Genomic DNA, 14,421 nt, shown 5'->3' with positions numbered 1-14,421 from the left:
GAAAGGGAAAGAACTCATTTCTTGACTTCTTTCAATGTCACCCTGTGTCTACTGAATGCTGCTGGTAGACGCTATGCTACAGCAGTGAAGCGCAGTATTCGCTCCTCTCCCCTCTCCAAGTGGCAGACGGTGCAGTAGGACTGGTAACGGTCCTTATGAACCCCTGAGTGCTCCATGCTTGATAACTGCTGAATACCTAACATGTTGGCCTGAGATGAGGCTGGCGGGGGGGCGGGGCACCTGGTTAAAACAGGAATGATTCCTAGTCACTCCAGTAGATGGGACAGAACGGCTGGTAACCATCTTCATCATAGCAACTGGGCTGAGCTTCAATCAGCCCCCTCCCTTTCATGTGTAAGAAAAAGATTCTGTACTGCCTGGACTGTCATAGCTGCAGCATGCTGGGCTCCTCTCCCCCGCACTGCTTATTGTCCTGCCTGGACTATCCATAGCACAGGGAGGCTGCCTCCCCCTCATTTTATGTCACTAAAAACTCAGTGTTTCTTATTCCTGCATTCTTTATTACTTCATGACACAAATGGGCGGGACACCGCCACTGTTAGCCCAGGAAGGTTGGGGAGGAGGAAGCAACGAGTGGGGTTGTTGCAGGGGCACCCCTGTGAATACTGAACAGAGCCGCTGTGCTCTCTGATACACTGGTCCTCTAGTACACTTGCCCATATTCTAGCAGGACTGACTCTATTTTTAGAAACCATAAAGGAGGATGACTCGGGGAGTCATTCCCAGTTTTGCTTTTGTGCCCCGGCCCGATCTCAGCCAGGGGCACTCATGACAGCAGTAGACAGTAAGAGGGGGAGAGATAACTGTCATCTTATGCCATTTTACTCCGGCAGTAGACGGTACAGAACGACTGGTAAACATCTCTGTTATCATGCAAAAGCAAATGAATGCTGCTGTGTAGTGCTGGAGTATCGCCTCTGTCACGGCATCCAGTACACATACGGTGACTGTAAAAAAAAAAAAAAGTTGAACGGCTCCATGGCTGCCATGCTATGGCGTCTGCCAGGGCAATCCAGGGAAAAGGGCACAAAAGGATGTCTGCTGTTGTTTTCCCGGAGGAAGGAATGACTTACGACATTCACCCAGAACACCCGCGACAATGATTCAACCCAGAATTCCAAGGGGCGGGGGAGACTGCGGGAACTATGGGATAGCTACAGAATAGCTACCCACAATGCAACGCTCCAGAAATCGACACTAGCCTCGGACCATGGACGCACACCGCCGGATTACTGTGCCTAGTGTGGCCGTGTGAAATCGAATTTATGTTTTATAAAACCGGTTTAATGTAATTTGTAATTATCCCGTAGTGCAGACGTACCCTAAGATATATCAAAACTGGTGCAAATGCTGACAAGTTGAAAACTCATTATCTGCAAGCACTTGAGCATGTAAGCTTAAAGTTCAGCAAGCATCCATGTGAGTAAAACATGATCGTCCAAACATCCATGGAAAGTGAATGCAAAAGAGAAGTGAGCACAGCCATGGCCAATTCATGTTTCAATTCAACTGAATATTTGTGGAAAGCTTTTTTTCCTGTATTTGCCCAGCTCTACTTAGTGAAACATGCTTGAGTACCTAAAACATAGAGGATTCTTGCAGTCCGTTAGATGAGATCGCAATAAAAAGAATGAACTGGATTGCTTAGTGCCAAAATCAGGTTGATCATTTATTGCCCCAAACCAGACAATGAAAGAATCCTTCCGGAGGGGTAGATGAAAGAGTGAGATAGAGGTTCATAATCATCATGGGTGTAGCTGGGTGTGAGGGGCATGGACAGGGCAAACAAACATGCTTTTGTGGAGGAGTAGCCAGGAGCAGAAGCCAGGCTTGCCCTGAGCTGCCAAACAGCATCAGAAACAAACATCAGCATGCAGTTACCTGAGCTTTCTTCACCTTAATGATCCAAGTGGGAGGCACAATGACAGCAGCATGAGCCCCCAGGGAACACGGCTCCTCGATGTGATGTAACATGAAGCAGGTGACTTTGTTGTGAAACTAGTGAAGGGAGAGCAGAGCATCAGTGAGGGGGACAGAGTGCAAGAAAAAGAGAAAGAAGGAGAGAGAAAGGCATGGTGGGGACAGAAGAAACTGGGGGATGTGAGAGGCACTGAGGAATACACCCAGCTCAACTTCTTTCCCAGTCTTCTGGACCAAAAGAGTCTTAAGAACATTAACAAAAAATCCTCACCTCTCCATTTTCTCATCCTTTGTCAAACGTGTCCCCTACCCTCAAAAGACATCCCTGCTTACATACACATAAGGGTAGTAAGACCAAATTCTAAACAGGCAATATTATACAAAATGGGAATCCCTTATTCTCTGAACCAGTAACAGCAATGGAGTGCTTGAGAGCTAACCCTCTTGTTACCCCAGGAGTGGTCTTGTTATACTCCAAAAGGAAGGAGCTACATTCAGCTCTCCTCCACCAGAAGAACAGACGACTCAGGTGTAGCATCCTTGGGGAGAAGAAACAGAAAGGGTACAAATAAGGGAGATTCTAGGGGGCTCTTTTCCCTAATAAATGAGCACATAAAACGACCAGGATAAATGAAGTCAAACATGATGATCCTGTATGGGTAAAACTACCCCCAGCCTTTACACAGCCCCAGCTCCCAACCTCAGTTCTAGCCACTTACCGCCTGCTTGCACCAGGAACAACTGATGGCCACAATCTCTTTACTGTGGAAGGAGAATTTTTGCTGAAATCCCTGGGATGGCAGGAAGAGGTAGAAGAGGAAGGGTTAAGCTGCTTTCCATCACATCCACATACTTCTCATCACATGAGAAAGTTTAGCACCTTTAATTTTTGTCACATGACTGAGCTAGATCAGTTCAAGGAAGTCATATACAGTCTTTCACATCTCCTGGATGTCCTATGAATGGACTAAGGTCCCTGGGGGCTCTGAACTGTTGCACATTACTATAATGAACAGAATATCATGACATACTCAGTTCATAAACACCCAACAGGTTAAATCCACCATTGTTATTTAGCTCCCCTACTATTATGGAGTGCCATAGTTAAGGTTGTTACTTAGTTTCCATTATATAACCGATTTTGGACTCCACAATAAAATCTATAACAAACATCTTATCAACCTCAAAGTTAGAAGATTCTACCTGGGGACAAGATACATTTTATCGAAAATTTGAAGTGACTCCTATCATTTAATATACGTAATACTGAATTATAATACCCTAAAAACAGAGGTGTTGGACACACTTCTCAAATTTGTCTTCTTCCTCCAATCCCCCACAACTTTGTAGCAAAGAAAAAGAAGAATCAGTAAAGAGAGAAAAACTATTTTCATAGATTTGAATAGAACTGTGTGAAATTTAGAATTTCCATCCTGCAAGAAATACCAACATTTCAACATTTGTATTTTCTCATATCTGGATGTAAAGTTATAATTTCAATTTTTTTTTACAGAACGTAAATTTCAAAACCTTTAAATTTAGATATTTTCGAGCAAAGCATTTCAACATTCCCAAAATCAAAATGTTTCATTTTAGTTTGTTGAAATGACCCAAAACACTTTGCTTTGAGTCATTTCAACTTTATACTGAATTTTTCAGTTGTGGAACATTTTCTTGTGAAAGTTGTAGTTCATGAGACTGATGCCCCCACTCTTCCATATGCGCCAGGCTCCCTGGCCAGACTACCATCTCCCTTGATGCACCTAGAATCATGTGACCCCCATGATGTACCACACAGAGCCTGGGAAGAGGAAAATCCACATGGAGTATGGGAAATATAGTCCTCCAATACTATGGGAATGAGGGCCTCAACTATGACTACCATCAGCAATGTGCTGATAGGGAAACGCAGTTTAATGTTTATAGAATGACCAGATGTCCTGATTTTATAGGGACAGTCCTGATATTTGGGGCTGTGTCTTATATAGCCGTCTTTTTACCCCCAGCCCCGATTTTTCACACTTGGTGTCTGGTCACCCTATACTGAACTGATTCAAAAAATGTTTCAGATCATCTCAACAAAACACAATAGTCCAATTTGAGTCAAATCAAGTCAAAACAAAATATTTTGTTGAAATTTTTCCATCAGGAAATCAATTTTTTTTTCACAAAATTGATTTTGCCATGGAAAATTTCAATTTAGCAGAAACTGCATTTTTTCATCTGAAAATCATTTCAATGGAAAATTCCTAACCAGCTCTATGCTTTGAGGCCAAAAAGGACCATTACATCATCAAGTCTGATAGCATGTATAATATAAGCTGTGAAACTTCACCCAGCTAGCCTGGTATTGAGCCCCATAACTTGTGATTAACTAAAGTATATATTTTCCAGAAAGGCATCAAGTCTCAATTTGGAGACATCAAGAGATGGAGAATCCATCACTTCCCTTGGTCATTTGTTCCAATAGTTAACCACATTCATTGTTAAAAAAAAATGTGTTTTATTGCTAATTTGAATTTGTCTGACTTTAACTTCTTGCCTCCCTTGGCTCTTGTTATGCCTGTCTTTGCTAGGTTAAAGAGCCTTTTACTATCTGGTATCTTCTCCCCATGCAGGTCAATGACTTATCCACCATAATCATGTCACCTCTCAATCTTCTTTTTGATAACCTAAGCAGATAACCTAAGCTTTACTTGAATTCCCTAGCTGACATCCAGTGTCCAGGTCCAAAATGGAGTTGTTTGAAGAGTTATTAAAATTTGATTTAGTAACAGTGCCAGGGAACATCTACTCCACTGCTTCAGTAATCAGCATGCCTCCTATCGCAGCTTCTGTGGGAGGGAGGAGGGCAGGCAGGTGCAGAGGAGCAAACAGATATTATTGGTCAGTGCCATGAAGAAAGAGAATTAAAACAACAAACAAAAATAATCTAACTGGATTATCCAAATTTGGGTCCTTCACTTATCCAAGTGAAGGGCCCAAACTTATCTATTTTGTCCCTGCAAGATGTGGTTTAGGAGACCACAATCAGCACTCAGAAGAATGGAATTCTCTCTCTGCCTGGCCAATGTGAGAAGGTGCATGTTGCAGTTGTCTGTCCAATACTTAGCCTAAACTGTACAATATGTCCCATACCAGAGCCCATGGATCAAATTCAGTCTCCTGAGGCATCACACCTTGGGACCTCCACACCTACACCTGTTTTTTTCCTTCATTTTTAGTTCCCTACAATCTGTTGATTTTGGGGCTCAGTGGCCCCTCTCTCACCTGAGAGGGTAGGCTTTTCACTGTGCTGGTGGGCTTCACCCACCAATCCTGTCTATGAAATAGGCCCATTGACTTCACAAGCACAAATAGCTGGACTGCCTCCTGACTGGGTAAACCTAGTACATCATTTTATGTGGGCCCAAAAATCCAGTCTCATATCTATAGTATGTATGGCAGGAGTATTAGAGACTGAGGACTGACACTGGGCAGATTGATTGCTAACTAAGGGCTTGTCTACACTTAAAACTCTACAGTGGTACAGTTACAGCGTTGCAGCTGTGCCACTGTAGCACTTCAGTGTAGATGCTGGGGTTCTGATATTGGCATATGTAATCCACCTCCCTGAGAGGCAGTAACTAGGTGGACAGGAGAATTCTTCCATTGACATAGCACTGTCTACATTGGGAGTTAGGTCGGCTTAACTACTTCACTCAGGGATGTGGATTTTTCATACTCCAGAATGACGTAATTAAGCTGATTTAATTTTCTAGTATAGACGAGGCCTGAGTTTCTTCATTCACTGAGATCAGAGTTTCTTAATATTTCTCATAAATTTAATTCCTCCTTCCTTTGAAAAAAGTATTTTGGTCCCTGGTGAATAGAAACATTTTTTTCCAAGTGGGTGGAAATACTTGTCTCCCAAAGCTGCAACTAAGAAAAAACAAAATATGGTGCATTTGTTCCAAGGGCCATAAATGGTATTTTTTTAAACTGAGCAGCTTGCTTTGTTTCTGGGTGAATCATTTTTTTCATTTATTCTGTAGACTATTTGATTTCTTACAGAGTTAATAGTGAAAATGATCCAGCAATAAAAATATAATAATGATTACTTAGAAGTAAAATAGCACTATTCTTCCTCAAATTGCTTTACAAATATAAGTTAATCTCTTCTACTGTCAGGTAAATTAGTAAAGATTAAGAATCTGAATTTAGATATAGGGAAACTGATGCAGTAAAGTGATTTATCCAAAGCCACAGTGGGACGTGGTGAAAACAGTGGGATTAAAATATTGGAGTTTCCCACTCAAGTTCCTCTGATCAGCTTGCTGGTCATTGTCCCAGGCTTCCTCCTGCCTCCCCTCTGAGTAACATAGAAAACTAGAGTTCACTTTTTCTTTGCTGTTCTTGGGTTGGTTTGCCTCCACTCGCTCCTGAAAGAGGTAGAATTATCCCACAAGAAATACACTGCATAGTTTGAGAAACACTGGGATGGAGCACTAAGTATTTGAGATGGGGTTGTTCCATTAATGCCTGATTCACCCCTTTAGGTGTAGCATGTAGTTTTACATGTTGTGAGTTCTTCTTGTGAAAATAAATCAGATCGGTGCAGCTGGAGGAAATATATATGGAGGAAGAGAGCTCCTGGATCCCCAGATTGCATTGGGATCACAACCTGTCCAAATAATTGGAGTCAATGTAATATTAGCAGCTTCCCATATACAGTATAAAGGAGCTACAGACCATCAGTTAATCACCTCCGATTTCTGTTCTCCAATTGATTTATAGAGTGCAGAGCTTGCACTTGACATAAGCAGACTAAGCAATTGCTTCAGGCCCCAAGCAATTGAAGGGAGTCTCCTATTAATTCTTAGTATGCGTTACGGGGGGTGGGGTATTCCTGCTTAGGGCTCCCAGTGGGCCAGCAACAGCACTGATAGGGTGGAAGCTTTCATAAGAAACCTCAGGAAACATCTCATGATACACTATCCTGTATCAGACCATCGGTCCATATAATCCACTAACCTACCCTCCCCACCCCCACGTCCCACACCCCACCCCCACCCCACCTCCCAGCAGTGGCCAATGATGCTTCAGAAAGAAATTAGGCAAAAAAATAAACTAACACACTAAGCAAATGATGTATGGGGAAATTCATTCCTGACCACAGGCTTATGACGAGAAGTATGAGATGTGATTGGCCCATAATCTTTACCTTGCATAAGTTAGTATTATTAATGTTTTATCATTAAAATATTTCAGCTACCTAATTCCAGCATGGGATTTGACTGATGACCTCCTACAATAATGAGATCCACAGAATGATTAAGCACTTCATGAAAAATACATTCTTTTACTGCTCTAAATTTACTTCCATTTCATTTCAATGACTGACTCCTTTATCTTGCATGACAGGGGAAGTTAAAGGATAGTTTTAAAAGGTAGAAGCACAAAAAGTAGGAGAGCACAAGATAAGCAAATATTTAGTTATAGAGGAGGTCACTTTGCCAATAAAATACAAAGGCATTTTTCTTGCTCGTGTTTTCTTTTATCTTTCCTGGTTTCTGGACAGAGAGCTCTACCAGAACACATGCATGCAAACTTTAACTCTGTGTGTATTAAGGTGCTATTCTCTTTGCACTTCTACTGACCTCAACCTCAGGGGAGTCATGTCTTTTGTCAATTCCAGTCTGGACTGGTCATGTAGATACCATGAATATATCAAGTGTTGGTTCTGGTACACTGACTGTTCTACAAGCATAATGAATCCCTTTGACACCAGCACTGGAGATACAAAGCAACTCCCAGAATGGCAGAAACATGGCTCCAATGTCATCATGTGTCATGTCAGCATAAGAATGCTGCATGTAGGCCTCTCACTGCTGGTGCTCACATGCCATCTGCCATGAAGAGGCTACTGCATTTTACTGCAGCTAGTACCTTAGCTCAGTATCCAGGGCTAGTTTGTTTCATCTGATTTTCTGGTTCTGGCTGAAAAATACATACCAAGGGGAACCTGACAAGACATGGGCACTGCCCTTTGTCCACACAATAATTAACTGCTGAATCTGAGAAATTTCTATCTCATAGAACTGGAAGGGACCAAAGGTCATCGAGTCTAGCCCCCTGCCTTCACCAGCAGGACCAAGTACTGATTTTGCCCCAGATCCCTAAGTGGCCCCTTCAAGGACTGAACTCACAAGCCTGGGTTTAGCAGGCCAATGCACAAACCACTGAGCTATCCCTCCTCAGGAAGAGAAGAGACAGTAGCATAACCTAGTTCTGGAGAAAGGAAGTTATGATTACATGTAAATTAATTTCAGCACCTCTTAGATGCTTGGAGGATTGGAAGATATGGGAGAAAAGGTCCTATAGGGAGACAAGTTTTCTCTAATCTTTTCTATGGCCTTTGGAAATGGGTTTTCAGAGTCTATACAGCAGAGGATTCATTGACAAATTCAATCTCACACTGAGAACAATTACATACCAGGGATCAAGGAATGGTGCTGGACTATAGTGCTCTAAGCGTTTCACTTCTGGAGATCTGGGATCAGGTCACAAGTAAAATGAATTTGCTGTAACCATTTTGGTCCCCATTTGTGCACATCAAAAACCCATCATCCCATTTGGCATGATCACCATTCCCTGCTCAAGAGAGGGCTGGAATAGACTATTTAGGTGGTTAGGAAGAGCCACCTGCTGAATTGAATCTATCAGTGTTTAGAGAATCCTGGCGTAATCACTATGATGTACACACACCACCTACCTTTCCACACTGCTTACACTTCCCTTCCTGCCTCCGCCTATGCACCCAGTGATGCCGGACAAAGTTCTGCATGAAAGGGATAAAACGAAAACATTAATAAATGATAACATTTTATCTTTACAGAGCACCTTTCATTCCTGATCACTTTCCAGCCATATATATACACAAGAATCACGTCAGCCATGACTGAACTGCAGTCACTTTTGGAGCAAAATGTGGCAGCCATTAAGCAGCAGTACTACCCAACAGTTTAAATTGGAAAATGAAAACACCAAACACAACTGAAAGTGCAGGAGGAATCTAGGCAGACAGCATTCATTACCCAAATTGGAATCTGGACAGAACAAACCTCCTGCTACTCTCACACAAAAAGAATAGAGTACAGTCCGGCAAAGACGATTACAGTATCAGCCAAGGGAGAAGAAGTGTCCTTAAAACACTATGTTTACCTATGGTATAGGGCCCACTTCTACTCCTCCTTTAAGTCAATGGGAGAAGTTCATCAATGAGTTCAGTGGGAGCTGGGTTTGGTCTTATAAGGCAAGAATATGGGTTGTCCTACAGGTCCACATAGGGGAACAAAGGAGTGTCAGACGTTCCTTTATTGCCCAACCTGGGCTACCCACACCATGGATCATAGCATGGAGGGAAGGAGAGCAGCATCTGCAGGGCTGCTACCTCCCTTTCCATGCACGGTGCCTCGACTTTTTTCCCCTCAATACACCAGCCAGGAGAGCTGAGCTAATGTGGAAGGGGATTTAATCTGCATCTGGTACAGACTAGTAGCAGATTTCTTCCCCTTGGAGAAAGGGAAGAGTCAGAGACATGCTTGTAACTCTAAGGGTATTTTACACAGCAAGTGAAGGGATGACTTTAACCTGAGTAGGCATACCCATGCTAGCTCTAATATAGTTAACAGGGGTAACAATAGTGGTGTAGACGGGCTAGCAACCAGTGTATGTACCCATGCTCCCCAGCAGCCTTACACTTGGCTACATCTACACCTGGAAGAGTGTGACCCCCAGCTAGCAGAGACATATTTATGCTAGCTCTCCCCAAGTTAGCGTGTTAAAAATTGTAGTGTAGCCACAGTAGCATGGCCAGCAGCAAGTGGCAGCACAGTAACCATCTTGAGTGTGTATCCATGGGGTCTGGGAGGGTTTGTACTCAGAGCAGCTAGTAATACACTACTAGTTTTATCATACTAGCTCAGTGAGAGCTGGCGTACATCTGTGTAAGCTGTGGATCACACCCCTAGCACCAAGTGTAGATGTAGCCTCAGAGCAGCCTTGGAAGGTTTCAATTTTTATTGGTCAGTGTTGACAAACATCAATTTCATTGTACATACACAAACCGACGAAAAATACTTCCATCAGTAGTAATCGACATAGGCAAAGAAATATATTGCTTGAGATCTTAGTGCAGTTTGATTTAAAGCTGTTTGTCTTGCACATTTTGACACATGATGTTGACAACTTATGCTTTAACAGTTATAAAGCTCTAACTTTTGTTATTAAATATTATTGTCTGACACCCCCATAATTTCCCCAACTACGAAAATTTAAATGAATAAAAACAAAAAATGCTGAAATCCATGATTTTGTGCAACTGTGAACATTTAAGTAGATAAAAATGAAAAGACACTTAAAATAAACATCAATATTAAAGATCAAAATAATTTAAAAAATAAAAATAAAATCCTGCCAACCCTTCCTAAGAGTCACCAGGTCTGCTCCTGGTACAGCACAACTATGCACTGTCCCCTGCTATGGGTTACGAGTAAACTCTCAGTCTAGCCCATATTATATACCGTACCCTCTACCCTACACTTTAAAATCTTTTCCTGAACTCTCAGACTTCCTTTTAACAACTAATACTATCTGTTTTATCAATGACGCTGGGTTATTACTCAAGCAAAACAGCTCAACTTTTTTCCTTCCTTTTCTTTATTTAAAAAAAGAAAAATCTAAACATCTGGGAAATAAAATGGGAAAGTCTGACATGAAGACAGGAAATAACTTTCAACAGCTATATTGACTCTACTTTGTTGCACATGTGCTTTTTTCTGTGCCTGTTCATTCTTCTTAAATATGTTCCTTAGGGTTTATGTCATTAAATACATGCACAAATACTGTAAAATATACAACATCTGTAATGTGGCCAAATTCAGACTGCAGTTGGAATTAACTTTTGCTTTTCTTGAGGTGCTGTAATTTTTAATTCTGAAAGCTAATGAGAGACTAGAAACACTGAAAATACTATTTGGCAAAGTGAAGGGAAAGAGGATAAAAGAAAGGAAGAAATAATGGAGAGTTGCGGAGATAGTAAAATCAGAAAGGCTGGTTGAAAGACAGGAAATCAGGAAGGAAGACTATGAAATATAAGTAAGAGAATATGAAAAGAAGAATGATCAGGGAGGAAAAAAAGAGAATGGATGAGGGAATAAGGAAAGAAAATAAACTGATGTTGCTGATGTAACTAATGTGGCTATTTGTCTAGAATGCCTTTTCTATTCATTGTGAAGAAGAGAATGTGTCCCAAAGGGAGCCAGTTCTCTTTCTAAGGCTCCAATGAGTCTGAAAGCACTGTTCCTATTCTAGGAACAGGTACACGAATCATAGAGGGGAGCAACAGTTAGTCATAAATTACTTACTTCTCTTGGAGATCTGGAGCCCCCCTCTCGGAAAGTTGGTTTGCACCGGAAATTAATCTGCCATTAAAAGCAAAGCAAAGCAAATAGGAAAAAATCAATATTGTATAAGAATGTAAACAGAAATCAGAGGTGGCTGTAAATGTTGACAATGTGTATGGTAATATAATGAGCGAGAACTGTTCCTCTACATTGCATTAGACCAGCTCTGCAAAATCCCTTTTTCAAAAACATACTAGCTCAACTAAAAATCCAGTGTCCCAACAAAGAGACTCACCTTGCTGTTAAAGAGCACGTGTCTGTATGCACCTGCCCAAACAATCCACATCTTGCCTCTCATGTCTCTAAACAGTCTTCTCTTCACCATGTTGTGGCTGGCTGTTCAGCATCTCTTGCCTACCCTACCCCTCTTAAAAGGCAGCACTGCATCAGTTTAACCTTGCTTTTCATGAGCAAGGTTACCTTTGCAACCAGAGGCTGGGCTTAAGCTGGGGGTTTTAAAGTCAATGGAAGCTGGGCATCAAACTCCTTCAGGGCTCTATGAAAACTCCAGGTTTACTCCTTTTTAAAGAAAAAGAATGAGGAATACTTGTGGCACCTTAGAGACTAACAAATTTATTTGAGCATGAGCTTTTGTGGGCTAAAACCCACTTCATCGGACGCATGCAGTGGAAAATACAGTAGGAAGATATTTATACACAGAGGACACGAAAAAATGGGTGTTGCCATACTAACTATAAAGAGAGTAATCAGTTAAGGTGGGCTAGTCTCAGCAGGAGAAAAAAAGCTTTTGTAGTGATAATCAGGATGGCCCATTTCCAACAGTTGACAAGAAGGTGTGAGCAACAGTAGGGGGAAAAAAATTAGCATGGGGAAATAGGTTTTACTTTGTGTAATGACCCATCCATTCCCAGTCTTTATTCAAGCCTAATTTGATGGTGTCAAGTTTGCAAATTAATTCCAATTCTGCAGTTTCTCACTGGAGTCTGTTTTTGAAGATTTTTTTTGTTGGAGTATTGCGACTTTGAAGTCTGTAATCGAGTGATCAGGAAGGCTGAAGTGTTCTCCAACTGGTTTTTGAGTGTGATAATTCCTGATGCCCGATTTATGTCCATTTATTCTTTTGGGTAGAGACTGTCCAGTTTGGTCAATGTACATGACAGAGGGATATTGCTGGCACATGATGGCATATATCACATTGTTAGATGTGCAGATGAACGAGCCTCTGATAGTGTGGCTGATGTGATAAGGTCCTATGATGGTGTCCTCTGAATAGGTATGTGGACAGAGTTGGCAATGGGCTCTGTTGCAAGGATAGGTTCCTGGATTAGTGTTTTTGTTGTGTTGTTGCTGGTGAGTATTTGCTTCAGGTTAGGGGGCTGTCTGTAAGAGAGGACTGGCCTATCTCCCAAGACCTGTGAGGGTGAGGGATCGTCCTTCAGGATAAGTTGTAGATCCTTGATGATGCACTGGAAAGGTTTTAGTTGATGGCTAGTGGCGTTCTGTTACTTTCTTTGTTGGGCCTGTCCTGTAGTAGATGACTTCTGGGTACTCTACTGGCTACTGTACTTGTAAGAATGCTTGACAGAGATCTTGTAGGTGTTTGTCTCTGTCTGAGGGAGAGGAGCAAATGCGGATGTATCTTAGAGCTTGGCTATAGACAATGGATCGTGTGGTGTGGTCTGGATGAAAGCTGGAGGCATGTATGTAAGTATAGTGGTCAGTAGGTTTCTGGTATAGGGCGGCGTTTATGTGACCATTCCTCATTAGCACTGTAGTGTCCAAAACGTGGGTGTCTTGTGTGTACTGGTCCAGGCTGAGGTTGATGGTAGGATGGAAATTGTTGAAATCTTGGTGGAATTCCTCAAGGGCTTCTTTTCCATGGGTCCAGATGATGAAGATGTCATCAATGTAGCGCAACCAGAGTAGGGGCATTATGGGACAAGAGCAGAGGAAGCATTATTCTAAGTCAGCCATAAAAATGTTGGCATACTGTGCAGGCATGCAGGTACCCATAGCAGTGCCACTGACTTGAAGGTATATATTGTCCCCAAATGTGAAATAGTTGTGGGTGAGGACAAAGTCATAAAGTTCAGTCACCAGGTTTGCTGTGACAGCTTGTAGTCCATCTTTGTGTGGAATGTTGGTGTCGAGGGCTTCTACATCCATAGTGGCCAGGATGGTGTTTTTTGGAAGATCACCTATGGATTGTAGTTTCCTCAGGAAGTCAGTGGTGTCTCGAAGATAGCTAGGAGTGCTTAAATGAAAGCTTAGGTTCTGCAGACCATTCACATGAGAAATGTCGGGACTCATCCTGAATGAGTAAATAGATTTTTCTACCTTTTTATCAGGCCAGTCCCACTTACCCACCCACAAATTCTGGCCAGACTAGCAGTGCCTCAAAAAGGATTAGCTACATTCCCTGTTTCTGAGGGCAGAGTAGAGTATAGGCCAACAAGCACTTTCAGAAAACTGAAAATATTAAACAGATTGGAAACAAAAAGAAAGGATGAACCAAATGGTTGAACCAAATGGTTGTGGGGAGGAAAAAGGGAAGAAGTGGGAGAAAAGGGGATGCAGCAAGAATAAAGAAGTAATGGGGGAAATACTGAGAGAGAATAAACGGGAGAGGATGATGGGAGAGGTGGAAAAAGAAATGATGCATTTAAACTGAAGTTACCAATGGATCTCAGGTTTGCATCTCCACATAAAAAGAAGAGTCAAATTTCCTGTAGCAAAATGACAGCTCCTTATAATCCCAGCTCATTTCAAAATGTTTGTCAGTAGTAGCAACACAAGATTGTAATTCTTAATGCCTGGTCTTACAGCAGGCAAAATGCTACAGTGTAAAAATTTTACATACAGTTTCTGCAAATCACCTACATAGAATTATAGAATATCTGGGTTGGAAGGGACCCCAGGAGGTCATCTAGTCCAACCCCCTGCTCAAAGGAGGACCTATCCTCAACTAAACCATCCCAGCCAGGGCTTCATCAAGCCTGACCTTAAAAACCTCTAAGGAAGGAGATTCCACCACCTCCCTAGGTAACCCATTCCAGTGCTTCACCATCCTCCT

General features: G+C 42.0%; 1 protein-coding gene across 2 annotated transcripts in view; it reads right to left on the bottom strand.

Annotated features, from left to right (window-relative positions):
- Positions 1-14,421, bottom strand: part of DGKI (diacylglycerol kinase iota) — a 338,722-nt gene that overhangs the window by 188,035 nt on the left and 136,266 nt on the right. For both annotated transcript variants that reach the window (XM_075069054.1, XM_032783200.2), the window contains exons 5-8: positions 11,349-11,405; positions 8,696-8,761; positions 2,661-2,732; positions 1,903-2,019 (exon numbers count right to left, since the gene is read on the bottom strand). In XM_075069054.1, the coding sequence (XP_074925155.1) occupies positions 1,903-2,019; positions 2,661-2,732; positions 8,696-8,761; positions 11,349-11,405 (312 nt within the window). The remainder of the gene's footprint in view (positions 1-1,902; positions 2,020-2,660; positions 2,733-8,695; positions 8,762-11,348; positions 11,406-14,421) is intronic.

This window comes from Chelonoidis abingdonii, chromosome 1 (assembly GCF_003597395.2).
Source record: "Chelonoidis abingdonii isolate Lonesome George chromosome 1, CheloAbing_2.0, whole genome shotgun sequence".
NCBI lineage: Eukaryota > Metazoa > Chordata > Testudines > Testudinidae > Chelonoidis > Chelonoidis abingdonii.
Note: the sequence above shows the minus strand (reverse complement) of the source record. Positions and strands in the feature narration are given on the sequence as shown.